The sequence below is a fragment of the Anthonomus grandis genome, chromosome 22, assembly GCF_022605725.1.
Source record: "Anthonomus grandis grandis chromosome 22, icAntGran1.3, whole genome shotgun sequence".
Taxonomy (NCBI): domain Eukaryota; kingdom Metazoa; phylum Arthropoda; class Insecta; order Coleoptera; family Curculionidae; genus Anthonomus; species Anthonomus grandis.
In genome coordinates this window covers 43,608,187-43,635,884 of record NC_065567.1, presented here as the reverse complement: position 1 = coordinate 43,635,884, position 27,698 = coordinate 43,608,187, and the positions used below count along the sequence as shown (strand labels likewise).

Genomic DNA, 27,698 nt, shown 5'->3' with positions numbered 1-27,698 from the left:
TTATAAATAAATATCATTCGTAAAACTGCGTAAAATGGTTTTCCAAAAAAATTAAATTTTGTGTCGTTTTTAATTAGCTGGCCGCCACTGTATATAGAAGATCTTTACTATACGCGTGCTGCGTTAAGACTGTAATAATCAATATAATAAATAAAAAATAGTTAACTAAACCACTGTTATTGGTACATAAAGAAACCCATGACGGGTACAGGCTAAAAAGGGGGAATGTCAAAAATCGTAAATTTTCAGTAAATCAATTTTTACTTTTAAAACCCAATAACTTATTACTTTATTACTTTGTATTGAATGTATTGATGGATTTAGTTTGTTATGCCTATTTGGGATTGGAATTGAGAAAATATTAATGAAATTCCATTTAAACATTTTTTTAGAGCAAAAAAAGAAGAATAAACTACAGATTGTAACAAACAAGAAGGGGGAATGTCACATATTTATCATATTACTCACATTGTAAACACTTGCCTGGAAATTGGTTATTTTCCTAAACCATGGCGCGAATCTATAGTCTGCCCAGTTTCCAAAGTTCCTAATCCCAAAAATGTTCAAGACCTACGGCCCATAAGTCTCTTGCCTCTTGTCTCTAAATGGACTGATGGATCACTTTTGTGAGACTAATATTCTGCCAGCTCAACAATCCGGATTTAGAAAAGGTCATAGCACTACTAAGTGCTCTTCTAAATATTACAGATAATATCATTACAGCCTTAGACAAAAAGTTGGCTGTGATTTTGGTGGCACTGGATTATTCTAAGGCATTTGACTTGATTGATCATGACTTGCTCGTTGCCAAGTTGTCTTATTTTGGTTGTGATGACTCCGTCTTATCAATTTTTAAATCGTATTTATGGAGACGGTCGCAGCGAGTACGGGTACAAAACGAATATTCTGAATGAAAAATAATATTTTCCGGGATACCGCAGGGATCTGTATTGGGGCCACTTTTGTTCCTAATGTATACCTCTGATCTACCTAACGTAGCCTTAAACTCGGACGTCTACCTGTATGCGAACGATACTCAGGTTCTTCACCTATTTAATCCACATAATGTTCAGCTTGCAGCAGACTCCATTAATTTTGATTTGGAGCAGATCGTGAATTTCTCCAGTGAACATAATTTGCATATTAACCCTATTAAAACTAAAGTTCTATTGTTTGCGGGTCGCAATCAACGGCATAACATAGAAAATACACTTAATATTACGCTTAATAATACTACTCTCACTTTTTCAAATCACATAAAAATTTTGGATCTCGTTGTGACACATCTCTCAGATTTAGGGATCACTGCAATATGTTATTACAAAAATATTATTTACGCTAGCGAATGCTTTATGCAAATAAAAGTATTTTAAATTACAAAACAAAAAAAAAAGCTTTCTGAATCCTTGGTTATGTCTATCTGTTGTGGAAACACAACCCATTTCTCTCAAATTATTAAGCCTATCTCTTAATCCTCTTTCTCGTTGATTTCGTTGTATTGTTATTGTAATAATCGTCACGCTCGCTACCGGCCCCTCCGAAAAATCTAAAAATAGATCATAAGCACGGAAAAGATGCAGTTGCCCGCGACTCGCTCTTCGGGTGTAATAAATCTCGGTCCCGTGTCCCAGTGACACATTTTTTCTCTCATTCTCTCGTTTCGCGGCTAAAAGCCAATCGCCAATCGGCAATAGGGTAAATACTCGTAATAATAGCAACTAAATACTCAAAAATTAAAAATTAAAAAAAAATAAAAAAGTAAATTTCTCGTTCTCGCTTAATCTCGAAGCTGACTGTAAACTAAAGTTAATTAGTAATTAGGGTATTGTGTGCAGTAATATAAACTATTAGATTATAAGCAATTCAACGCTCTTTTTATTCTTCCATTGAACCAGCGCAACCCCAGTAATGTTTACTCTCAAACACTATCATTAATTATTGTATAATTGTGTATTACCCATGTCTAGATAGAATAACGCAAAATCGCTTGAAGCGTATTCACATGTTGTCGTTTTATTAAATACGACCATGTATCTCAAGCTATACTTCAACTTAAATGGCTAAAAATTGTAAATATATTCAAGTTGTATTTATTAGTATTTTTGTATCGCCTAATTAAAACACGCACACCTGTGTCTTTGTGTGAAGCTGTGATTCTATTTAATCGTTTCAGGCCTAATTTTCATTTTACCATTTATTATTATCGAAGATTCTATAAAGATCTATTCTTGGAACAACAATGATTGGTTGTTCTCGGTTAATGTTCAGACAAATACTGTAATTTGCAGGGTTTGTTAAATAAAGACGATTTATTATTATTATTATTATTATTATTATTATTATTATTATATTTCCACTGTAGTTTTGTGGTATGATCAGTTTTTCATACACGAGCTATTCTAAAGCAAAACAGCAAAGGTTATTTCGGATTTCTCATTCAATTGGGAAAGATACAGAAAAAGTTCAAACACTTTTTTTTGTGCCTCTTACACTCCGAGCTTTTGGAAAGGAAGCCTTGCCTTAGACATTTCTGGTATGTTTTAATGTAGAGAAATATTTTCTAGTGGTTGGATTGCGACAGAATTTCATTAAGCACTGTACCTGGCAGGTCATTGTACTTGGCCTTCATTGTGCACTTATGCTTGTAAATTGTAGAAAAATGCACAGTCCAGCATGTAACAAAAACTCAAAAGTAATTTCCCTAACATCAAAATGATTTGGTTTAACTCGTGTAGCTCTGAAAACTTCAGCTCATTCATTTGGAAGTTCCACACGGGAGTTAGTTTTGCTGAACTAGTTCAAATTTTTCGTCGCATTCCATTAATGAATGTCCTTTAATGGGACTGACTAACTGATCTTCATTTCATCAAACCTTTTTTGCAGATGCACTAAGTGATGAAGGTAACGGATAACTGTGTAATTCTTATTAGTCCCCCACGAGTCGCCAAATATATGAAGGTAGAAAGTTGCAGACAAAATGATGCAACATCGAACATACTTCTTTTCAACCGTTTGTTTCAGGATAAGTATAGAATATACTTTGACTAGTCGACAAAACATGAATATTAAAAGAGAATACAGATAACTGTCTCTTATAATGAACATCATCTGTGCTGATGTTGGGCACTGGCAGATTTTTAGAAAAATTCATGCATATTGCTTCTTTGTTCTCATTAGCCGGACTGGATAATTTTGCAGTTTTTTTCTTAAATAAAACACTTCAACTTTATGCTTGTAAAGTAGATTTTGCTGTTGGAGGGTAGTGATTTTGTCATCTAGTTGTTTTTTTTCTATGGCATTTTTTGACACATTTTTCATAACATTTGATCAATATATTTTGATCTATAACGGTATTTTTGTACATACTGTCCATTTTTCTGATATTCAAATCTTCCTTATAGTCCTAATAATCCTTAAGGCTGTTATGGTTTTGTCGTCCTTTGAAAGAACTAATATGATTGGCTACTAGATCATTAGATTTCTGTTTCAGCTTAACCTTTGTGCTACCAAGGGGGTACATGCTGTACCCCACACGTAAATAATTACTTATATTTGAAAGATTAATTCTTCAAATGTATTGTCCTTTTATCATTGCCATTAACAATACCTTAGTCAACTAACAAAATCATAATCGGTTAATTACAATTAATATTTTTTAAATTATAATCAATTTTGTTGGCTGGGGTACAATTTGTACCCCGCTTGTAGAAATGACCAAAGGTAAATTTGATTTGGATTCGGAGGTAGACAGACAATTAGTATTAGATTATTTTGATGAACTGGATAGCGACGACTTTGATGACAATTCAGATGATAATATGTCGGTGGCTTCCGAAGAAAATGATTGTGTCGAATATATACAGGATGTTGATGATTTTCTCCCTATTGATGAGGTACCAATATTTCTAATTTAGTGATATGAATTTATAAATATTTGTTACATATTTTTGCATAACCAAAGTTCCGCAGAGAGTGACAGTAACGATGAACCTTTAGCAAATTTACGTGCTAAATATTTGAGCAATCCGTGATATATATTTTCAAAAATAAAACTGTCTGGAATCAGGACCCGCCAGTTGGATGCCGACCTAAGCAGAATAATGTTTGCCAGTTGTTTTAAACTTTTTATTTGTGAAGCCATAGTTGACAAAATAGTACAGTTTACCAACCAGAAGGCCCTAAGTATGGAATGTACGAAACAAGAAACAAAAAATTTCCTAATAAACCAAAAAAAGAATGGACACCTGTAGATACCACCGAGATGTATGCCGTCATAGGTCTCCTGATAACTGCTGGTGCGCTAAAAGCTAATAAGGAACCAATTAAGTTCTTGTGGTGTAAGAATCCTTTATATTGTAGACCAATATTTACCGCTACAATGTCACGCACTAGATTCAGTGAGATCCTTTCTTACATGAGGTTTGACGATCTTACCACACGAATCGAACGCAGGCAATATGACAAACTCGCAGCAATTAGAGAAATTTTTGAGATGTTTGTTGGCCATTGTAAAGAAAATTATACACCTAGTTTTCACCTTACTGTTGATGAGCAGCTCGTCGGCTTTCGGGGAAAATGCCCTTTTAGGGTTTACATGAAATCGAAACCAGCGAAATATGGCTTAAAAAAAATATGGGCAATGGTTGACTGTGAGATATCATTCTATGCCTGCAATCTCCAAATTTATTCAGGTAAAGACGGTAATGTTCCAGAAAAACAACAAGGTAAAAGGGTTGTCCTTGACTTGGTACAGGGTATTCAGCGAGGTTCTGGAATTACCACGGACAATTTTTTTACTAGTCTTCCGCTTGCTAAGGAACTATATGAACGCGGTATAACACTTTGCGGAACATTTAGGAAAAACAAAGCCGATATTTCTCCCGCCCTATTGCCCAATCGCAGCCGAGTAGAGAAACCGTTACGTACTCTTTCCTCTTATGTGAACAAAAGTAGTAATGCCGTAATTTTATTGAGCACCGAAGGCCATAAGTGGAATAGAGAATGACTTCAAACCAGACATGATACTCCATTATAATAATACAAAAGGGGCCGTAGATACTATGGACAAATTGGTCAATCAGTACAGTGTAAAAAGAAATACAAAAAGGTATCCATTTGTACTTTTCCAAAATATTATTGATATAACTGGCGTAAATTCATATTCACTATGAAAAAAAAAAGGATAACAGAAGATTATTTTTACTAGACGTAGGACTTGCCCTCATAAAACCGCACGTAGCCAGAAGAATGACAAATCTAAACGGCTTCCCAAAAAAAGTTATATCTGCTATGAATCAAGTGCTACCTCGAGAAATCTTGCCTATGCCGCCAAATCCAGAAGGGTCATTTGGACGCTGCCATTATTGCCCAAGAAAGGATGACAAAAAGTGCCGGCTTTATTGTGAAAAGTGCAAGATTTTTTTTTGTAAAACTCACGGCCATCAAAAAAAAATTAATTATTGTAGCAGGTGCAATCAAAATGACAATTGAAATTGAATTATGTTATATTCATATTATTATGTTCAATAAAAATAACTTTATTTTGAATAAAATTTGATATTTCCTTATGCTTAGTAAGATTTTCCTATCCATACTTGAAAAAAAAACAAAAACAACCAAGGGGGTACAATATGTACCCCCTTGGTACTACTCGTTCGTTCAAAAGCTTGGTAAAGGTTAAGAGGCCTATTTAAGTGTTTTCCTCGTTTATCAATTGGGGCGCTGCCAGTTGTTGTTAAAGATTTCTGGAGAATTTTAAGTTTTTTTTTGGTTATACCATGTAAAGAAAGAAAAGCCTTTAAAACAAACAGGTATTTCTGTTGATATACGACTTGTTGTTTATACGATAAGCAAATGAACTGTCATGTAATTTTGCGACCTCTTCTGCGTTACGTGGACGTCGCTTTTGTACAGGACAGACACTAATAAGTCCACACAATTAGATGTTTTGTTCATCCCCGGATTTTAATAAATTAAACTCACTTATTATCTTTTGTCATGCATTAGGTGTTACTTTATCAAAACACTTGAGACGTTTACATTAGCAGTCGCTTCCTGTCACGTGACTTTGTAGGTTAAGTTTTTTAGAAACATCGGTTAGTCTATCGGTTAGTAATTTTTCTCTTTTTTCCTTGAACTTGCATAACAATAATAATAATGTATATTTATTTAGCAAAATTGTGCTACATATATAAATAAAATATGATATTGTCTAAAAACACATTATACAATTAAATTGTTATTCGTTGCGTTCCACTTTATTTTCGAAATATCTCTGTTAATAATCGATGTTACTGCTGATGTTGCATCACAAGGTCGGCTCGTATTTATTTTTCGAGCATGTCATGACCCATGTTTTCTAGGTCGACCCATGCTAAACAGGGCATCTCGGTTTCCTGGCAGATATCCGATATCGTCCCAGTAATCCATAGACAATCACTGCCTCCGGTTTTCCAGAAATACCCCGCCAAGTCATCAGGTCACAGCCTAAAGGTGGAGCAAGTCGAATAACAATAAATGACACTAATTATAATACTTTACGTAAAATTAAGAAAGAATATTACGTAAAACCTTAAAAAACTTACTACACTCATTAATTAGATAAAAATTTTCTCAAGAGCCCTTTAAACCGTTTAAAATTGTCACAGTCTTTAATATTTGTAGGCAAATTATTATATTCAATCAAGCCTCTGTTAAGAATTGGGTTGAGCATTTGAACCGTATTACATCTGTTGACTAGATTGAAGTCCGTACGATTTCTTGTATAATAATTATGTACATCTGAAAAAATTTTCAACTCTTTACAAGTGTATTCCGGCAGCATTTTATGTTTCAATTTAAAAATAAACAGATAGACATGATACTTAATTTTTTGGCTTACACACATCAGTCTCATTGCCCTATTCTGCATTTTTTCAAGTCGATCCATCTTAGAACGTGGCAAATTATACAATAAAATGGAGCAGTACTGTAGATGGGGAAGAGCAATGGCATTATAAAGCAATGATTTTGTGCGCAGCGATACATTTTTACCAATTCATGTCAAGAAACCAAGTTTTTTTGAAAATGTTCTTGTTACATGATCTGCATGCGCATTAAAGTTTAAGTTGGCGTCAAGAATTGTGCCCAAGTATTTAATTTCTCTTTCATACGAAATGTTCTCTCCGTTAACAGTAATCCTCATATCACCAACATTTAGAGAATCCACCCTAGACTTTTTACCAAAAATACAAAATTTCGATTTCTTTGCATTTAAACTCAATTTATTATCGCAGAGCCAGATAAATAAATTATTTAGTTCAATGTTTATGTCCTGCTGTATCTAAAGGATATCTTTTCCTACTATATAATTCCTACTATATAAAGTGTTAGTGTAAGTTAAAGCTTTTGAGTTACATGTACCATACCATTAATATATAATAAAAACAGTAAAGGACCTAAAACTGTTCCTTGTGGCACACCATATTTGATATTAATTCTTTCAGACACACTATTTTTATACCTAACACATTGAGTCCTATTGGACAAGTATAACAAACCATCTCAAAACATTATTTCTTATTCCCAAATGCTGTAATTTTTTTTAATTAAAATTTCCCTACTGACTGTTTCAAATGCTCTTTTAAAATCTAAAAATACAGCTAAAACGAGGCTATCAGACTCTAGGGCTTAAAAAAAATTATTAACTATACTTATAAGAACAGACTCACATGATTCTCACGGAAGCCTGACTGAACCGGGACAATCAATTTATTATTGTTACAGTGGTCAAGAAGTTGTTCTTTGACACAAACTTCTAGAAGCTTCTCATAGACTGGCACAGTATTAATAGGTCAAAATTCATTTTCATGTTTTGTGTTTTGTACTTTGGGAACAGAAACAACAGTAGACAGCATCTTTCCAGGATTCTAGAAAGATGCCAGTACTCAATGAAGTATTAACAATATCCAAAAAAACGATCACCAACAGCATAAGTCACATCACGCATAACCTGCTTTGAAATACCAGTTTCACCCCCACCAACATTTTTTAGATCTTTGAGTATTTCCTTCATTCTCGTCATGGAAATCTTATTAAATTTTGTCATTATACTATTTGGCACCGGGGTTCTTGTAATATCCGTTAGTCCATTTGCCGCTTGAGGTATATTTTCAATAATATCTTCAATACTATTCACAAAATAATTATTGAAGATTTTAGTTCTTTCCGGGCTTTTTTGCATTCAACCTCGTGTTTTCATTCAAGTCATATTTTTGTTCCTTTTCTATAATAATCATCCATATTTAACATCTCTTTAAAACAACTTAGACGAATAACTATTAATGTGAATAGTAAACGTGCCGATTTTTGCATCTCTACCTATTTCATACACTGCCGCCTCACTGTCGGAAAGCCAAAAACCGTAATTTTATAATAAACCAGCCAGTTTGGAAAATAACGTTTAACGTTTGCCGTTTTAAGAATGTCTCTGCTATACCGGCCGCCAAAATAATTTTAATACCGGCGTAAAATAATTTTCTGAGTTCTCGCAGCAGCTACTCGAACGGATAAGTAGCGGAGCCTTAAGTTCAACAAAATTGAGAGAGAATAACCTTTTTTAATATGTTATTTTTTTTAACAAATTATCTACATCTATCATCAGCTTGTAAATATCACTCTTAAACTGTTTTACCTCAAAATGTATATAACAATAGTTTAGATTGAACACCAGTTAAAAATCAAATAACTATTCCGAAATTAAATGGCTTGACATTTAGGCGCTGATTATTTTTAAACACGAAATTATATAATTAAGAAAGTATGCTGCTCTTTGGCCAAAGATGAACTATACAATCAAATTATGTACAATTTTTCTAATACACTTTAAGTACGAAAAAAGGTAATAGGTTTAAATCAGAAATATTGTATAAAAAAAATTGTAATTGCGGTTAAAAAATGTTCAGAGGCATAATGTTTTAAGGTATAAGTAAAATTACTAAAGGCATAAAAAAAATAATTATGCAAATAAAAAACTAGCTATATACAGGGTGTTCATTTGAAAACTTCCCACCACGGATTTATCGAAAACCACTGTTTAAAAAGAAACGCCGAAATACGTCAAAAGGTTTATCAAGGGGGACAACTTTCTAACCTAAAATTAATTCACCCCCTTTCACCCATTGCCCCCCCAGGGTCAACCCCTTAAAAATTTGAAATGGTAAGGGGTATCGAGTAATAGCTTGTTTAAAAGGTCTTTCGAAGTCTTTTATTTTGACGTTTGATTTTTTTAAATCGGTCGAGTCGTTTTCGAGAAAATTAGAAAAATCTTGGTTTATCTTAATTTGTTCAGATAGAAAACAAAAACATAAAAATATCAGTTGCCCGTTTTTGGCCAAACAATGATATAGGCGATGTTCATATTCCTGACGGACATTTTCAAAAACATGTTGTGGGATATCATGACAGCTGCCGATGATACGTTGACGAAGTTCATCCAAACTTTCAAGTTGGGGAGTAAACACAATAGATTTCAAATGACCCCATAGAAAAAATTCTAACAGCGTTATATCAGGAGATCTAGCAGGCCATTCTATAGACCCCCTTCGCCCTATCCATTTATCTGGAAACTTGTTGTCTAGCCATTGCCGAACGGGAAAAACATAGTGAGGAGGAGCGCCGTCTTGCTGGAAATATATTTTACCTCATCAAGTATAGGGTTTCCATCATCATCGATTTGGTTTTCAATGGATTCAGTGATAAGCGGATTGATGGTATTTTCCAACATATCCAAATAAATGTCTTCATTTAAATTTTCGTTAATAAATAATGGCCCAATCACTTTATTTCCTAAAATGCCTGTCCATACATTGATTTTTTGAGGGTACTGGGTATGCCCTTCTACAAATGCATGAGGATTTTCATTGCTCCAATATCTACAGTTATGCTTATAAACAAATCCATTTAGATAAAATGTGCATTCATCGCTGTAGCAGATATTCTTTACATGAATAGTATTATCATTAATCGCTTCAGTCATTTTTCCACAAAACTCAACTCGCCTATCGAAATCGTCTTCGCTTAACTCTTGCAATATTTTCATTTTGAATGGACGAAATTTATGAAGTTTGGTAACTGTGTCAACAGAGCCTAATGAAATACCAGTGGCAGCAACAATTTTGCGTAATGAAGTATTAGGATTTATTCCAAAATGACCCAAAACTTCAACTTGAGCGGCTTCATCCAAAATTCGCCGATGATCACGTTTTTTATTTACAACAGATCCAGTTTCAGTAAACTTAGTAATAAGGTCCAAAACATACCTATGCGAAGTTATCTTCTCCGGATGTCTGGCGTTAAACGTGACGGCAGTTTGCCGAGCACATTGATTTTGGGCACCATAAATTAGAATAATTTCCACTCTTTCGGCTAGTGTGTAAACCATTTTGGAAGTAAAATCTTCAATTCAACAAATAAATTTTCACTATTCCAAGACTGTCACAAATGTAACTGACGGCAAAATAAATTCTTTATTTTTCCTAGCAACTATAAATAACTTAGTTCGCCCAGGATATCTGTGTTGATGAAAAGAATTCGGAAAAAAATTCAGGTTGTTATTCAGTTTTTTCCACGTCTAATCTTCGGAATTGCTGTTTATGTTGGTAATTTCCGTTTTAAATTATAAACGAATTTTAGATTTGGCAAACCCTAACAGGCAACATTTTGAACACTGGTTTTCGATAAATCCGTGGTGGGAAGTTTTCAAATGAATTAAAAATACTACCAGTAATATTTTTCTGCTGGAAATACTAATACATTCTGATGAAGCGTATTTAGCCAATTTGTTAATTTAAATTAACAAATTGGCTTTACATGAGCTCCAAAATGTGCCACGTTTTTGAATTACCGTCGTGTTAATAATAAACTGTGTTTTATTATTCGAATCGAGTTTCGAAAGGAAAATCGGGTAGGTTTTTTACATGGTGACACAAAACAACTTTTTAAATCATTTTTACAAAAAAACTTTAGTTTGTGGAGGTTTATAATCACCGTAAATTGGTTTAGTTATTGATTGCTAATATCTGGACAAAAAATTATTAACATTCCTTGGGAATTTCAGGAGATACGGGCATTATATTGCATAACAGTGAGCGCGGACTATAAATAGGTTGCTGGCAAACGACATATGATGGGTTCTAGGCTTTTGTTGCTGGTTATCGATCGGACGCTAGCTTCACATACAGGGTGTTTCAGAACTATGGGATCAAACTTCTAGGGGTTGTCAGTGCAACAGTAGAATCCATTTGAGTATAAGAACCCATGTCCGGCAATGTGTCACTACGCCACTACGGCCCTAAGACGCGTTTAAATTTAGAAAAAATATTAATTACCTAAATAGGATCTGCTGCATTTATTTTTACCTTTTGTATATGATACCATCACAACAATTGTTCAAAATGTCTTCCTCCAACCTCAATACACCGATTTAAACGCCGCACATGAGGAGGACGGAGGACGGAGGACTACACTAACAATTTGATCCTCGTTTTGAATGATTTCAAATGCTGCTGCTATTCGTCCAATTAAGTCTAGCTCTGATTCTACTCGAGTTTCGTAGACTAAAGACTTTACATGTCCCCACAAGAAAAAATCGGGAGACGTTAAATCGGGTGATCTAGGAGGCCAAGAAACTGCTCCAACTCTGGCAATCCAAAGGTGCCCAAACAACTGAGCCAAATACTCGCGTACTTGTGCAGCAAAGTGAGCCGGCGCTCCATCATGCTGAAACCACATTTACTGTCTAACGTTTAGTGGAACATTTTCAAGGAGTTCTGGGAGAACTTCCTTCAAGAAACGCAGATAAATAGGTCCTGATAAATATGGCCCAATTAAACAATCATCAACAATGCCTGCCCATACGTTGACAGACCAACGATTCTGATGTTTTCTTGGAAAAATTGCATAAGGATTTTCTTCGTCCCAAACATGACTATTCCTACCATTAAAAATACCGTCTCTTGTGAAAAAGGCTTCATCGGTCCACAAAACATATCGTAAAAAATTTGGTTGTGCAATGATGTGATCCAGAAGCCATCGACAAAATTGAACTCTAGGATGATAATCGGCTGCAGTCATACCTTGAACTTTCTGGAAGTGGTAAGGATGGAGTTGTTGCTCGTGTAGTACCCGCCAGACAGAAGCGTTACTCGTATTCATATTCTTAGCGACGTCACGTGTGCTATTGGTTCATCGGCAACTCGCTGAAGCACCTCTTCTTCAAATTCGACCGTTCTTACGGTTCGAGCAACACCAGTATCATGCATCTTGGTCTTAAACATGCCTGTCTTAGCGATCCGCCGATGAACCGCAATAAACTTTTTGTATCCAGGATGCTGTCGTTCGGGATAACGTTCATGATACAACCGCGATGCTGCTCGTGCATTGCAGTTTGTTGCTCCGTATGCCAAATGCATATCCGCCAATTCTTTAGTGGTAAAGTTTTCCATTAGCAATAAATGTTTAAAAATTGTAAGCTATAAAATTTTTAAACATGACATTGAGAATTGACATTGATAAGCGTTGATTTTAAACAATTGTTGTTATGGTATCATGTACAAAAGGTAATTAATGTTTTTTATAAATTATAACGCGTCTTAGGGCCGTAGTGGCGTAGTGACGCATTTCCGGACATGGGTTTCTATACTCAAATGGATTCTTCTGTTGCACTGAACAACCCCCAGAAGTTTGATCCCATAATTCTGAAACACCCTGTATATGCAAAAATATCTAGAAAAAACACAAAGTGGCAACATCGGATACTTGCATTGTAAACATAGAGGAATTCTACGTTGCCAAGTTGCTTCTTTTCCATTAACTTTTTTGTTACGAATCTTTCTTCTTTAGTTTAAAACATTTGTTGATTACTCTAAAAGTATATATTATGGGTTAACAAATAAATGAAACTTTTAAAGAGTACATTTTTTCTATTACAAAATACAACCACATTAAAAAAAATATTCAGTGGATTAAGAAAAATATATATTGTATGAAATATTGGAAAGTCGATTTGACATCATTGTCTGAGCTCAAACAACCTCGCTTATGGTTCGCAGCTAAGCTTATTCTAGGCATTCAATATTCTAACGGTTTACCCAATATATAATAAGGCCTTGCCACTAGGAAGTCAGTTTAAGTCTTAATATTGGCGCGATTTTTAAATCGAATTAGTAGAAAATAAATATAATGCAAATAAGTGTTATATGTCTTAGTTCATCTTGTTTAGTGTGTAATAATTGTGTAATAAATCAGTTCATTGTTTTTGTGTATCAAGTGTTTTAATTCACACCTACACATTGAAATAGCGCCTATGAGTTTTAATAAAGACATTTTTAACAGATTGTTTTTCACATCCCATACATTATCAGTTTTGGGACATGTTTTATTTAAAATGTCATTTTATCCTTGTCTACTAACTAATTTTCCGCCCTATGGAACTGTATTAATAAAACGCTGTATTAGCTCTTACCAAAAAAATCGGTGGTCTGTAGTACTTGTTTTAGCTCGCCTTTGAGCACATAGAGTCAGATCTAACGGAACTCCACTGGATGGTCCAGAATACCATGAAAAATAAAAAGTTCCAGAATTCAATAATTTTCTGACCTAAAAACCACAAAATACATTAAAACTAGGATATAAGCTTCAATAAACAGATGATTTGTATTAAAATAAACAGTAAACCTTTTGCCCTTTATTAGTACAGGTGCAAAATATGTTGTTTTTTTATTTGCCAAAAGACATTAATTAAGTTGTGTCTATTAAGAAATTGATTAGTGTGAACAGCTTATATTTATTTTATTTATCTACTTCGTATCTCTTTATTTACTTTGTGTCGTCATTCTAATTCTCGTAAATTGAAAGGGTGAGACACTAATGACACTGAGATACTAATAATTGCAGTGAATGAGCTCCAGTAAGAGTGAATTATATTTAATAGCAAAAACACTTTTAGAAATCCATTAGCAATTAAAAACAGAAGTTTTGGCCTTAAAAATAAAACAAGCTACTAATGACATAATATGTATAGATTGCAGAAAAATTTTCCATCACTGGATAAATTAAACTTTATTAAAGTACATGCATGACAAATAAGACCATAAATCTACTTACCTCTGCTATTTTATCTTCATTATTTGGATGATGTAATGGTACAAAATGGGTTTGCGTTATTCGAAAAATTTCAGAGTCTGCTATTTTTCCTATAGAAAAACATCCTGTAACCATTACAAGATATAACAATGTATTTTCCCCTGAATACATCTGTAGAACCCCCAAGCAACCATATGCGTCTAATACTTTATTGTATTGTTTCTTAACAGCTTCCGTTTCTTGTGTAGCTAAAATAATATTAATTTCTAGGATTATCTATATACATACATTGCATGAAAATTTTAAAATTAAAACACAGTAAGACTTTACAAATAAACAATAATAAAAAAATACAAAACTGAAAATATAAATATATTTCTGGTCATACAGAAAAAAACAAAAAGGTATTATCCATAAAAAATTCTCTTGAACTTCTAACAATTGACAAACTTTAATTTTTTACTATCAAAGTTTCCTTAGAGTAAAAGTAAAAAGTTAATTACACCAGGAGGTCCTTTGAGAACTTCATCAATCAATTACGGTAAAACAGCAATGAGGAAAACTTGTAAAATTTAACAATATGACAGGGTCATTGAGGAATAAACAAACTAATACTATTAAAATATTTTGGGATTTTCGAGCTTTTTTAATTCCAGAAGTAGATGTAAATTTTATTACATTAAATAAATAAAACAGCCCTTATATTGATATATTTTTAGATTGTATGTAAAGATCTACATAATACGGCTCTTAATTGTCTCCTTCTCTCCCTCTCTTATCTTTTGAATGCGATTATATAAACATTTGAAATTGCACACATCATTAGCAACCTACATACTACTTTTTAGTCCGTATGTCATTTTGCAAAACTTCAAAATGGCGGCGGGGATGCCATTTTGAGTAATAAAATTAAATAGAAACGGAGGTCATGCGATACATCGTCATTACTTCTACCCATAGCAAAATGGCAGCCTCTCAAAATCTTATTTTTCGCATTTTTATTTAAAGAAAGAAAGAAAGAAAGAAAATGTGCTATATTACGTAAGACAAAACAAAATCTTGTGTACAAGGATCCTAAAAACTAAAAAATTCCAAATTCACTTAAAATTTCAAATTTCAAACAAACATAACATCTAAAACATTTTACCATAAAATTTACACACATTACCAAAATTAATTATAACAAAACAAATTGAAAAAATTTAAAAAAAAGCGTCTTTTCGATAAATTTGATTAAAAAATAAGTAAAGCTGTCAATAAAACAGAATTTAGAGGAAGTAAATTGAAATATTTAATAGAAAACAAAACTAAAACACTAAAATGATGTCAGAGCACAGGTCAAAAGGTATCATTAAAAAAATCGTCAAGGCTATTATGCCCTGGATAATAAAAGTGATTTAAATTTCTTTTTGAATTTCTTAACTTCTAAAAATTGTCTGATACATAGAGGTACATGGTTGTAAATTTTTTTTGTTAAGGTATATAAGTGAGTTCTTGGTGAGGGAGAATGTAGGGATTGGTAAGGGAAAATCGTTAACCTGGCGAGTCATATGACCAGTATTAGAGGGAGGTTTAGGACATTTATGAATAAGAGTAGCTGTTTCTAAGATAAAAAGAGAAAAAAGAGTTAGGATTTTTTGAGATATAAAGAGAGGTTTACAAGAATCTCTTAACCCAGCGGAACATAGGTATCTAAGTGCCTTTTTTTGAATCACAAAAATTATGTTTAATAATTCCTTGTTGCTTAAACCCCAAAAAGGCAAGCCATAACGAAGATGGGACTCAATAAGAGAAAACTACACTGAACGTGCAACTACCCCTCCCAGCTCATGCCCCGCCATTCTTACTGCAAAGCATCCAGAGGATAATTTTGATGCAAGATTTAGGATATGATCTTCAAAACGAAGGCGACCATCAATAGTAATACCAAGGAACTTACAGCTTTCTTTGTATTGCAAAGGGAGTTTTCACTAAACATAACGCCCTGAACGTCACACTTAAATCCCATAATAAAGGTTTTGCCCACATTAAATACAAGCCTGTTTGCAGCACACCACTCCGATAAAATCTTAAGATCCTTAAAAACCTGGGCTCTAACACTATCAGAATCTCTATGATTCCATAAAATGGTGGTACCATCAGCAATCAACAATCTTTTCCCGTTTGAAATCCAAACTGATTTGCAGATAAAATGCAATTATGTTGCAAAAAAGACAAAATTCTGATTTTTGCAAGTTTTTCAACTATCTTGGAGAGGGTAGACAATATAGAAATTGGGCGGAAATTACAAGGCTCACTTAAATTTCCACCCTTATAAAGAGGGATAACCACTGCCTCTTTCAAACATGTTGGAAAGATGCCATTATGAAAGGAATTGTTTATGGCAGAAGCTAAGGCACTCAATGCTGAGTCAGGCAAAAGGAGTAGTAATTTTGATGATATTCCATCCGCTCCAGCTAATTTATGGTTTTTTAAGCTTTTAATTGCATCTTCAACGTCAGTAAGGCTAACAGGATAAAAGAAAAAAGAATTTTGAACTGACACTTGTTGAATATAATGCAAAGGGTCAATATTAGTATTCACATCCTTGAGCAATAAATGAGGAATATTACAGTAATAATCATTTAAACTATTTGGTCTTACTTCTGGTTCTGAAACTTTCTTGTGAGAATGCCTGAAGTCATTTATAATTGACCAACATTCTCTCTGCCTATTTGAGGACACATTCAAGCAGTCACTATAATATTTAACCTTTGCTGCTTTTATCGTCTTTCTGTATAGACTACGATATTTCTGATGATAAAAAATAATGTTTGCATTAGTTGTATACTTGCACAACTTAGCCAAAAAACTGAGGTTTTTAGCTGAAGCTTTTTTCTAAGGCCTGCTGTGACCCATGGTTTTCTATTTTTCATTTTAAGCCTCTTTTTAGGAAAACACTGATTGATCTTGTCACATAGCACATAAAATAACAAAGTAAACGGGTCAGGAGCCATTTCAACTGCATTCCAATTAACCAAAGCTGTAGTAGAGGGAAAAGCATTGAAATTTGCTCTGCTGAAAATTCTTCCTATATAATGAGATGAAGGAAATACAGTGTTGCATGGAATTCTAGCGAGAATGGCTTCATGGTCAGAAATACCAGATGAGAGTACTCTACCTGACACATCATTTAAATTTGTACACAAATAATCAATAGTAGTTGCAGATGAGGATGTTATACGTGTGGGTGAAAGAACATGCATCTTTAAGTCATAACATTCCAATATACTTAACATATACATCCCTTATGTATAATATGATAGCAAGCTGACATCAGTGAAGTTAATATTAAAGTCACCAGCCAATATAACTATGGAATGTATAGACAATTGGGATAATAGAGAATCAAGTTTGTCCAGGAACATACCAATATCTCCTGTGGGTGGTCTATAAACACAAGGAACATATAAATTAAATCGCTTACAAAAACAAAGGGAGAATTCAAAAACCTTCTCCAACAGAAAGCTATCATACTTTTACAGAAAAAAGATTCAATTGTTTGTTTAACTAAAATAGCTGTTCCTCCATGTATGGAGTGTTGCTGACAAAAAATTGATATAGGAATATAATCAGATATTAAGAAACATTCGTTAGGCTTTAACCAGTGCTCAGTTAGTAATACAATATCAGGAAAATCACATGAATCAAGTAAAAGATGAAGCTCGTCCATTTTATTTCTTAGAGACTGTATATTTAAAATAAAACTACTGAAACTTTTCGCATGCATATTTTCAATGTTATTTATAGAATGTGAGTGAGCTTCATTCTCTGTGTATTTATCTATAAAAAAGAATCCCTATCACAGTCAGTATCTAGAAGTCCAGATTGATTACTTGGTTTTATTGTGGACACATTTTTTGATGAAATGCTACTTTTGAAATGTTTTAAAATATGGGTATACAGTAATGATGCCAAATCTGATCCAAAGTTGCAGGCATGATTAGACTCTAAAATTCTATTTAGATTAATATTATTTGCGTGAAATATTCTATAGAGAGCCTTAATGCTATTATAAATTACATTATGATTTGGGTATATGTAAGGGCTTGTCATCACTAAACTATTGCTATGTAAATGTATAAAATTTTTTTAAATATCGAATGATGAGCAAATACCATTTAACATTAAAATTAACACACCATTTTCTGTAAATTCCTTAGCCATAGATGATGCAGTATAAATCAGTTCATTGTTTGTACTTCCTGGGCTTCAGGAAACATTGAACTTTGTAGTTAGCTTCAAACTTCAGACGCAATTTCTTCAGGAACACTCTACTACAATTTCCACCCACAAAAAGAAGCTTAGGTCGATTATCAACGGGTCAATTTGGCCTACATGGTAACTGTGTTGGAGAATTTATATTAACAAATTTAGATAAGTTTTGCTGTTCCTTTAATGCACATGTTGTTTGTAGAGTTTGAATTAAAATTTGACAGGAGACCTTACTTAACTACTTAAACATGTTGAAAAATGCAATAGAATGATGCATAAGTTTCCAACTCATGAATTTGAGTTGGAAACTGTTGGAATTTGTTAATAAGATTTGGATTGATCTTGATCTGGAGTTTACAAGTTAACTTGTGCCCACCCCTTATGTGATATTTGTTATGTCGGCCAAAGCGGAAGGAAAATTATAGCCAGAGTCAATGAACATTTAAGACTTATCACCCGACATAAAAATACTTTTATTAGCAATACCAATTCTCCTTTTGCGAACCACATATTAGAGTCTGGCCGTAATTTTGATCTGGGACCTAGCACTGAGTTTCTGCATGTTTGTGAGAAAGGGTTACAACTGAACTTATTAGAGGCATTTGAAATAAATAGGACTCCCAAGACTGCACATGCATTAACGAGCAAACTAAGTTCACGTTTTTTGATTCAATTAGCCCTAGAAAATAACTTTTACCTTTATTGTTTTTAACTCTTTTATCTTTTAACATTTGTCTTAATCAAAATTTAAATTTTCCGTTAACGTAACGTTAAAACACAATAGTTCCTTATAGTACCTTCTTTTAATATGTAGAAATCTGTATTGTCCTAAGTTTAAATTTTGAATCGTGAATGTCCTATTGTACAATGTTTTTAATTTTTTTATTTATTGTTGTTTTTATTCCCGATAACAGGTAGTTTTTTGAGTTTTATTTGTTGAACGTTTATGTATTTTGATATTCTGGTAAGTTCTAAACCTGTATTGGTATAGCGAATAAGCTCCTTTTTAAATTTGTCTTGAATTACCTGTATTTTATTTTAGTATCTGATGATGGCTGTTTACACAGCCGAAATGCATAATACATTTAACTAAATGACCTACATGCATTTTATTCTTGGAGACATTCTCCTACAAAATATGGAGTTCTATTCAACTACTAATGTTTGAATTTACCAACTAGGATAATCATATTTGCTATTACGCCTTTTAAACAGAGGGAGTGATTGCAAAAAAGCAGTATTTAGTTTAGGGTAGAAGCTAGATACAGCATCATTAACGTCAACTATATCATGCAAGAAGTCCCATTGGATCTCAAAAATAAGCTGATATAACAATGGAAAATTGGCTTTTCTAAAGTTATAGCTCACACAACTTCCCTTGACTCTGGATATCAACTCTTACAAAAATAGAAATAGCAGGATGATAAGAGTATTCAGGAACTAATAGAAAACCCTATGTGGAGACCATTTTAATTTCCTTACGCTGGACATTTCACCAAAACACGCCGCTAAATTAGTAAAAAGATTTTTTTCTAAAAATAGTGTGGATATTTTGGATGGCCAGCACAGTCTCCAGATCTCAACCCTATTGAGACCCTTTAGGACCATTTAGAAAGGGAAATTCGAATAAAAAATATAGCAAACAAGCATGAGCTTTGGGAAACCATACAGGAAGAATGGAAGAAGATTTCTATCGAAATTTGCCAGAACCTCATCAATTTCTACCTACAAGATATCAAGCAGTATTGACTGCTAGGGGACAAGTCACAAAATATTGAAAAAAATATACTTTTTTTTATAAATTTCCATACTTTCGTCCAATTAATTTTTGTTTTTTTAGAACTGGTATTTTTTTGATTTATTAAATAAAATATGATCCCTTATTACATGCAGTTTTAGTAAAAAAAAATATATTGCTAATAAAGTTGTGTACAACAAAAATATTAAAAATTTCAAAAATTTTCAAATTTCCAGTACTTTTATTCCTGGACCCATTTTAAGAAAAAAAGTTCCTATGAACATATGTCCTAAATGTCTTAACTTTTGAGATACAGGGTGTCAAAGTTTTCAAAAAAAATCAGTTTTTTTAATAATAACTTAAACAATATTGTAGACATTTTTATGAAATTTGGTACATGTATTCCATGCATCAAGATGCATTTTTTGATGTGCAAAAAGAAATATTTTCTCTGCCAGTGGTGCCAGGTCTTCTATTGAATATTTTTAGTGAAAAAAATACTACACCATTGCTTTTTCTTAAAATAAAAATTATTTAAAAAATCCTGCTTGTACACAAGATTTTGTTGTCTTACGTAATATAGCACATTTTCTTTCTTTCTTTTCGTTCTTCGGTCCCTTTTTGAGTATCGGGGATATTCTTGCAGTCCTCCATTTATCGGGAAATACTGTTGAAGACAAGATAAGATTAAATATGTGGGCAATAGGCCCTGATAAAGCGCGAATACAATCTTTAACGACAAGACTTGGTACTCCATCAGTACCGGAGGTCAACTTACTTTTTAGTTTATTAGAGGCGGTGACAATTTCATCTTCCGAAATTGTCACCTAGTTTGTAGAATAGTCTAGCTTGATTCAATACCAATATTAATACTAGATGGGTCCGACTCAATATATACGCTTTGAAAGAAAGTTCCAAATGCAACAACAATTTGCTGTGCATCTTTTATTGTACGATCCTGAAACAGCATTACTCCGGGAATACGCGAAATTCCTTTCTTGTTCTGCAAATAGTTTCAAAAATCGGAGGGCTCTACATTAATTCGATTTTCAGCTGTTCGAGAAAATTCTAAAAAAGCAATCCTAATTCGTTCTTTAATATTGCTTGGAACTATTTTAAACTGACTTTCATAATAATGAGTTCTGTATTTCTTGAGTTTTTTTCGAATGAAATTCTTTAGTTTGATATTCTTTATGATATCAGAATTGAACCAGGCTGGAAATTTATATTTTTTAATGATTTTAAGCGGAACTGCTCTATGAAATATTTTATTAAGTGTACTGTAGAAGCTGTCGCAAGATACATTAGGATCAAAAGAGGCAAACACCTCCTGCCAGTCAGCAGCTTCAATTAAGCTATATAAAATATGAAGAAGAGGCAGTTAAATTACAAAGATCAGCGACATTTTATAGTACCAGAATTTATTTTTGACGCTAAGGAGTATTTTGAAATTATCGACTGCCAAAAAGTTTTATGGACAGAGCCTCCTGTAACTATAAAACTATCAAAGGACCAACTAGAAGAAGTTGTTCAGAATCCTGAAACCAGTCTTTTGGCATATGTAACAGCATACCTTTGTCATACACACGCAGTTAAGAGGGGTGTCAAAATAGTAACAGAAGCCGAAGCTGTGGAAGTGAAAAAAGAGACGGGTAAATACGAAACAGGCTGAAGTCAAGGGAAAATATGCCCAAATATGAATCAAAAAAAGACTTTTGTTTAAACTGATGTGTTTTTTTTCTTAAAAGAGTTACGCTTTGTTTTTTTTACTTGTAGTTTCATTTACAAATAAAAAATATATTTGTTTAAATATTTTATTAGGTGTTTTTTATTTTCGTTTCCTTTTTATGCGTTTAAATCAAAGTAAGCTTTATCCAAAAATAATTTTTTTCTAAATCTATGAGACAATAAGAAATATAATTTTTCTTTAAAAATTTTAATTTTTTTATCACTCTGTGACAGTGAGCAAAAAAATTAAATTATTTATCAACCAAAATCCTATGAAGTTAGTTACCTTATCAAATTCTGTTTTTGGCTAAGGAGATCGTAATTAATAAAGAAAAACAAATTTAGCATATTATATTAAATAATTAGTTTTTTTTGTAAAAATTACATTCTAATATGGCTCTGTGGCAGTGGAAAAAAAATAATGAATCATGAAGAAAAACACTATAAAGTAAGTCAACATATGATACATCTTTTCCGGGGTCAGGAGATCCAATTTAAAAAACAAAAAAAGATCACATTACTCAACAGCCCACCCTAGTGAACAGCTTAATAATATATTAATATTTTATAGACTTATCAGAAATCATTTTTTATTTGTAAGGTTTCCTAGAAAATTAAAGGGAAAGAGCCCATTTGGACTATCAAATAACAGTAAGAGAGCTACATCTTATATGGGTAATAAGGAATATGTCCAGGTTTACCTGACTTAAGATCAGTGTACCAATTTTTACATAGAAGATGACAATTGTGTTACTGACAAAAGTTTAGATTATAAATTAATGTATCAGATTCAGTTTATAAGTCAGGAATATATGAATAGTTTTATTTATAATAAATGTAATTAAAACACAAGGTTTATTTAATCAACCCAATGTTAGAATTATATAGGTCTTATGTTATTGTGATTTTCTTTTGAAGTAGTACTTACATAATACTGCCACCGCTTGAGATTCAAAAAGCAGAGTATCCTCTTTTGCCTTATGCTCTAGTAAAACGCTATGAGGGCTAGGAGGAGCCCTTTTTTCAAAAACACGAAATGCCTTGTACATAGCCATGATTACTGCACTATTTGCTTAGATATATTAAGTAGGTGTCAACTGGGGGTTTAAGCAAAACATAAAACAGCTCAGATTTTTACGGCTTAATCATATTAAAAATATGTGCTGCTTTTATTTACTATTTTGGAAAAACAAGAATTTTCCTCCCATAATAGAGAAAGGGGAAAATCTGATCAGTATGTAACTATTGTATTTATTGATTGTGTTTTGACATTCTGAAATCTGAAATTAACAACCGGCACTAAAGGACCTTTCACATGACGGAATTGTGGCGACGATAGCGTAGGTCGTCGACGAAGATCAAATCAAATAATTGATTTCCATCTACATCATAACAATGTATAGAATGGTCAATAAAAAACTACCTACAATGCTAATAAAAATAGTATAAAATTACTAAGAAAGATGAAAGGAAACAAATTTTTCAATATCGGTTTAGCAGTCGTACAGAGTAGACGTCTATACTCGTAGGAGGCGCCGGTGCTCAGTTTTGTTTTGTTTTGATTTGTTTTAATTTAAATTGTTTTGATCTAGTGTTGCGTGTTTACATTAACGTGCTATATTTTCGCGGTACAAGTGTTTCCAAAAAAACTAGTTAAGTTCCTGCGTCAGTAAATGTTTTTGTTTTATAATCAGTTCCTGTTTTGACTAAATTTAAACTATCTGGCTACCATTGAGCTTAACTTGAAATAATTGAACATTAACCGTAGGACGTGCAATTGTGTGTTTTGTTGTACGTTTGTTTCCTGCTTTGGGTTCAAGTTCAAGTTACTGTTTACTTGCAGTTCATGTTTTAATATTTATTTCAATTTTAATAACATTGCCTTATAATCTAAAATGAACCGCAGTTTCAAATGTTGTCAGAAGAGGGATTTTCCAAATTATTGCTGCATCTCTTGTATTTCAATATTCCACCCAAGTTGTCTGGAAAGAAATTCTGATGCCATAAAACTGGGAGGCTACAGAATTTTATGCTCACAAAGATGTCAAGATGATTTTAATGAAAGAGATCAGGAAGGAAAAATTAATGAGCAAAAGATTTATGATTTGTTGACAGAATTGAAAGAGAAGGATAGACATATAGAGAGACTGAGAAGAAACAGCATGGTTTTTGAAGATGAAGTGTCGGAGGCCAAAAAGAAGTTTTCCTCATCCCTGGAAAATCTGCATAAACGGAATGAAGAACTTAAAGTTGAATTGGAAAACTTAAAAATTAAAGAAGGTGAATTGTTGGCATTACTGGAAGTGAGTGAAAGGGCAAGTCTTAAGTTCAATTCACAAATAAGCGAGCTAAATATCCTAAATAAAAATTTAATAGTAACGATAAAAACATTAGAAAATGAGTCTTCAACCTATAAGACTGAAATAAACTTGCTACAAAAAGACGTAAACGACTTAACTAATTTAAATAAGAAGATGTTAGACTCCGTAAAGGTGTTGGAGGTTGAAAAAGATACCTGTTATTCCGACATTTGTGCATTGAAGGAACAGTTACAGATATCCAAATCTGTTGTTATTAATTATCCAACACAGCTACCAACTAGGCCAAATACACCTGACGATAGTCGACCTCGGCTTCTCTTTGTTGGTGGAAATTGTAGCAGAGTGTTCCTAAAACATTTACGTTTAAAGTTTGAAGCTTACTACAAGGTCCAGTGTTTTCTGAAGCCGGGCAGTTCAAGCAGTGAGGTGATTAGGACAGCATCAAATTTAGTTAAGGAATTTACGAAAGAAGATTTTTTAATAGTAATGTTAAATGGAATTTGTTCTTCATCTGATGTTTTAAAAAATTTAATTCAAAATCATGTTGATACAAACACTTTAGTGATGACAAGCCCTTATACTTATTTAAACCATAATGTTATCTATAATAGTAATAAGGCCCTTTATCGTACTTTTCATAAAGGGCGAATAATATTAATCTGTGTGGGATTTTGGAGTCTAATCACGCCAGTAACTTTGGGTCAGACTTGGCATCATTATTACATGCACATATTTTCAAATATTTTAAAATAAATATTTCATCGAATAAATTGTCTTTGAATCATTAAATTAATGAGTCTGAACTAGTTACTGATCGTGAATTGGATTCTTCTTTTTTATAGACGTGTCCACGAAAGTTGAATCTCATTCATGTTCATATTCTACTAGTAAAATTGAAATTAGCTCTTCGAAAAACTTAAGTATCTTTATTCTTAATATACAATCCCTAAGAAACAAGATGGATGAGCTTCATCTTTTGCTGGACACATGTAATTTTCCTGATATTGTACTTCTGACTGAGCACTGGTTGAGGCCTAGTGAATATTTTTTAATATCTGATTATCTTCCTGTATCAAATTTTTGTCGTCAACAATCTATACATGGAGGAACCATGATCTTGGCTAGGCAAACAATTGAAACGATTTTTTGTAATATTGATAAGTATGATAATCTTCTGTTAGAGAATGTTTTTGAATTCTCTCTTTCTTTTTGTAAGTGTTTAATTTATATATTCTTTGTGTTTATAGGCCACCTACAGGAGATATTGCTATGTTTCTGGACAAACTTAATTCTATTTTATCCCAGTTGTCCCTACACTCTAAGGTTATATTGGCTGGTGACTTTAATATCAACTACACTGATGAAACCTTGCCTCGTACTTCTCTTTTAAGTATTTTAAATTCTTACGACTTGAAAATGCACGTTCTTTCTCCCACACGAATAACTTCTTCATCTGCAACTACAATTGACTATTTCTGTACAAATTTTGATGACGTTTTATGCACAGTACTCCCATCTGGTATTTCCAACCATGAAGCTATTCTTGCTAAAATGCCATATAATACTGTATCATCTTCATCTCATTATATGGGAAGGATTTTCAGCAGGAGAAATGTCAATGCTTTTTCTGCTGCTACAGCTTCGTTAAATTGGAATGCACTTGAAACGGCTTCTGACCCACTTACTTTATTTTTTCAAGTTCTGTGTGATAAGATCAATCAGTGCTTTCCTAAAATGAGGCTTAAAACTAAGAAACGAAAACCATGGGTTACAAGAGGCCTTAGAATTTCTGCTAAAAACCTCCGTTTTTTGACTAAATTGTGCAAATATACTACAAATGAAAATATCCTTGTATATCATCAGAAATACCGTAGTCTGTACAGAAAGACAATTAAAGCAGCAAGATCTAATTATTATAGGGATCGCTTAAATATGTCATCAAATAGGAGTAGAGTGTTGGTCGATTATTAATGATTTTAGACATTGCCATAGAAAAGTATCGGAACCGGAGTTAAGACCTGACATTCTAAACGACTATTATTGTGATATACCTAATATCTTGCTCAAGGGCATTCGTAGTAACATTGATCCCTTACACTATCTTCAACAAGTGTCGGTTGAGCATTCATTTTTCTTTCATCCTGTCGAACTTACCGAAGTAAAAAAAGAAATCAAACGCCTAAAAAACCATAAATCATCTGGAGCTGATGGGATATCTTTGAGGTTGTTACTCTTTTTGCCTGATTCAGCCTTAAATGCTTTAGTTTCTGCCATAAACAATTCTTTACATAATGGCATTTTTCCTTCATGTTTAAAAGAGGCAGTGGTTATCCCTCTTCATAAGGGTGGAGAGTTGGATCAGCCTTGTAATTTCCGTCCCATTTCTATTTTGTCTACCCTCTCTAAGATAGTTGAAAAACTTGCAAAAAGCAGAATTTTGTCCTTTTTACATCATAATGGCATTTTGTCTGCAAATCAGTTTGGATTTCAAGCCGGTAAAGGGACTCATGATGCTGTTTTTAGCTTTTTGGAGAGCGTCTATGTGTCCTTGAATTCTGGAGAGTCATCGGCGGCAGTGTTTTGTGATCTATCCAAAGCATTTGACTGTGTGGATCATGGAATACTGTTATCTAAGCTCGATAAATACGGTTTTAGGGGCGTAGCGTCGCGATGGCTTGAGTCCTATTTATCAAATTGTACTCAGAAGGTTACAGTGTCAGGGCGTTTGTTGCTTCTAGATCCCTGAAATGCGGCGTTCCCCAGGGTTCAGTGTTAAGACCACTGTTATTTTTACTGTATGTGGATGACTTGAGTTCATTGAAACTGCAGGGCAAGGTGGTTCAGTTTGCTGATGATACCACCATACTATGGAGCCATAAAAATTCTGACTATATTAAGACTTGTATCCTTGAAGACCTTCAGATTTTATCAGGGTGGTGTGCTTCCAACAGGCTCGTGTTTAATGTAAGAAAGACGTCTTTTATGGGGTTTAAGTGCGATGTTCAGGGTCTGATGTTTGACGAAAATTCCCTCTTGCAGAATAAAGAGTGCTGCAAGTTCCTAGGAATTACCATTGATGGTCGCCTTCGGTTTGAAGATCATATTTTACATTTAGCTGGGAAATTATCTTCTGGATGTTTCGCAGTAAGAATGGCAAAACAAGAGCTGGGAGGGGTGGTTGCACGTTCAGTGTACTTTTCACTTATTGAATCTCATATTCGGTATGGCTTGCCTTTTTGGGGTTTAACCAATAAGGGGCTACTTAACATTATCTTTGTTATTCAAAAAAAAGCAGTTAGATACCTGTGTTCTGCTAAGTTAAGAGATTCTTGCAAACCCCTCTTCATTTCTGAAAAAATCCTAACTTCTTTTTCACTCTTTATCTTAGAAACAGCTGCTCTTATTCACAAAATTCCCAAACTATCCTCTGACACTGGCCATTTGACTCGTCGTGTAAATGATGTTCCCCTACCTATTCCTACGTCTTCCCTTACCAAAAACTCATTAATTTACATAATTAAAAGAATTTACAATCA

The 27,698-nt window shown here is 33.3% G+C and overlaps 1 protein-coding gene and 1 long non-coding RNA gene across 2 annotated transcripts in view; one reads left to right on the top strand and one right to left on the bottom strand.

Annotated features, from left to right (window-relative positions):
- LOC126748858 (synaptojanin-1) overlaps positions 1 to 23,108 on the bottom strand; it is an 87,003-nt gene extending 63,895 nt beyond the window's left edge. Inside the window, exons 1-3 of the mRNA XM_050458367.1 lie at positions 22,770 to 23,108; positions 14,143 to 14,369; positions 13,502 to 13,635 (exon numbers count right to left, since the gene is read on the bottom strand). Of these exons, the coding sequence (XP_050314324.1) occupies positions 13,502 to 13,635; positions 14,143 to 14,369; positions 22,770 to 22,896 (488 nt within the window). The 5' untranslated portion in view covers positions 22,897 to 23,108. The remainder of the gene's footprint in view (positions 1 to 13,501; positions 13,636 to 14,142; positions 14,370 to 22,769) is intronic.
- Positions 1,547 to 6,858, top strand: LOC126748862 (uncharacterized). The gene is made up of 2 exons (XR_007664824.1): positions 1,547 to 1,695; positions 6,363 to 6,858. It is a non-coding gene; the product is annotated as an uncharacterized LOC126748862 (long non-coding RNA).
- Positions 23,109 to 27,698: the final 4,590 nt, after the last annotated feature.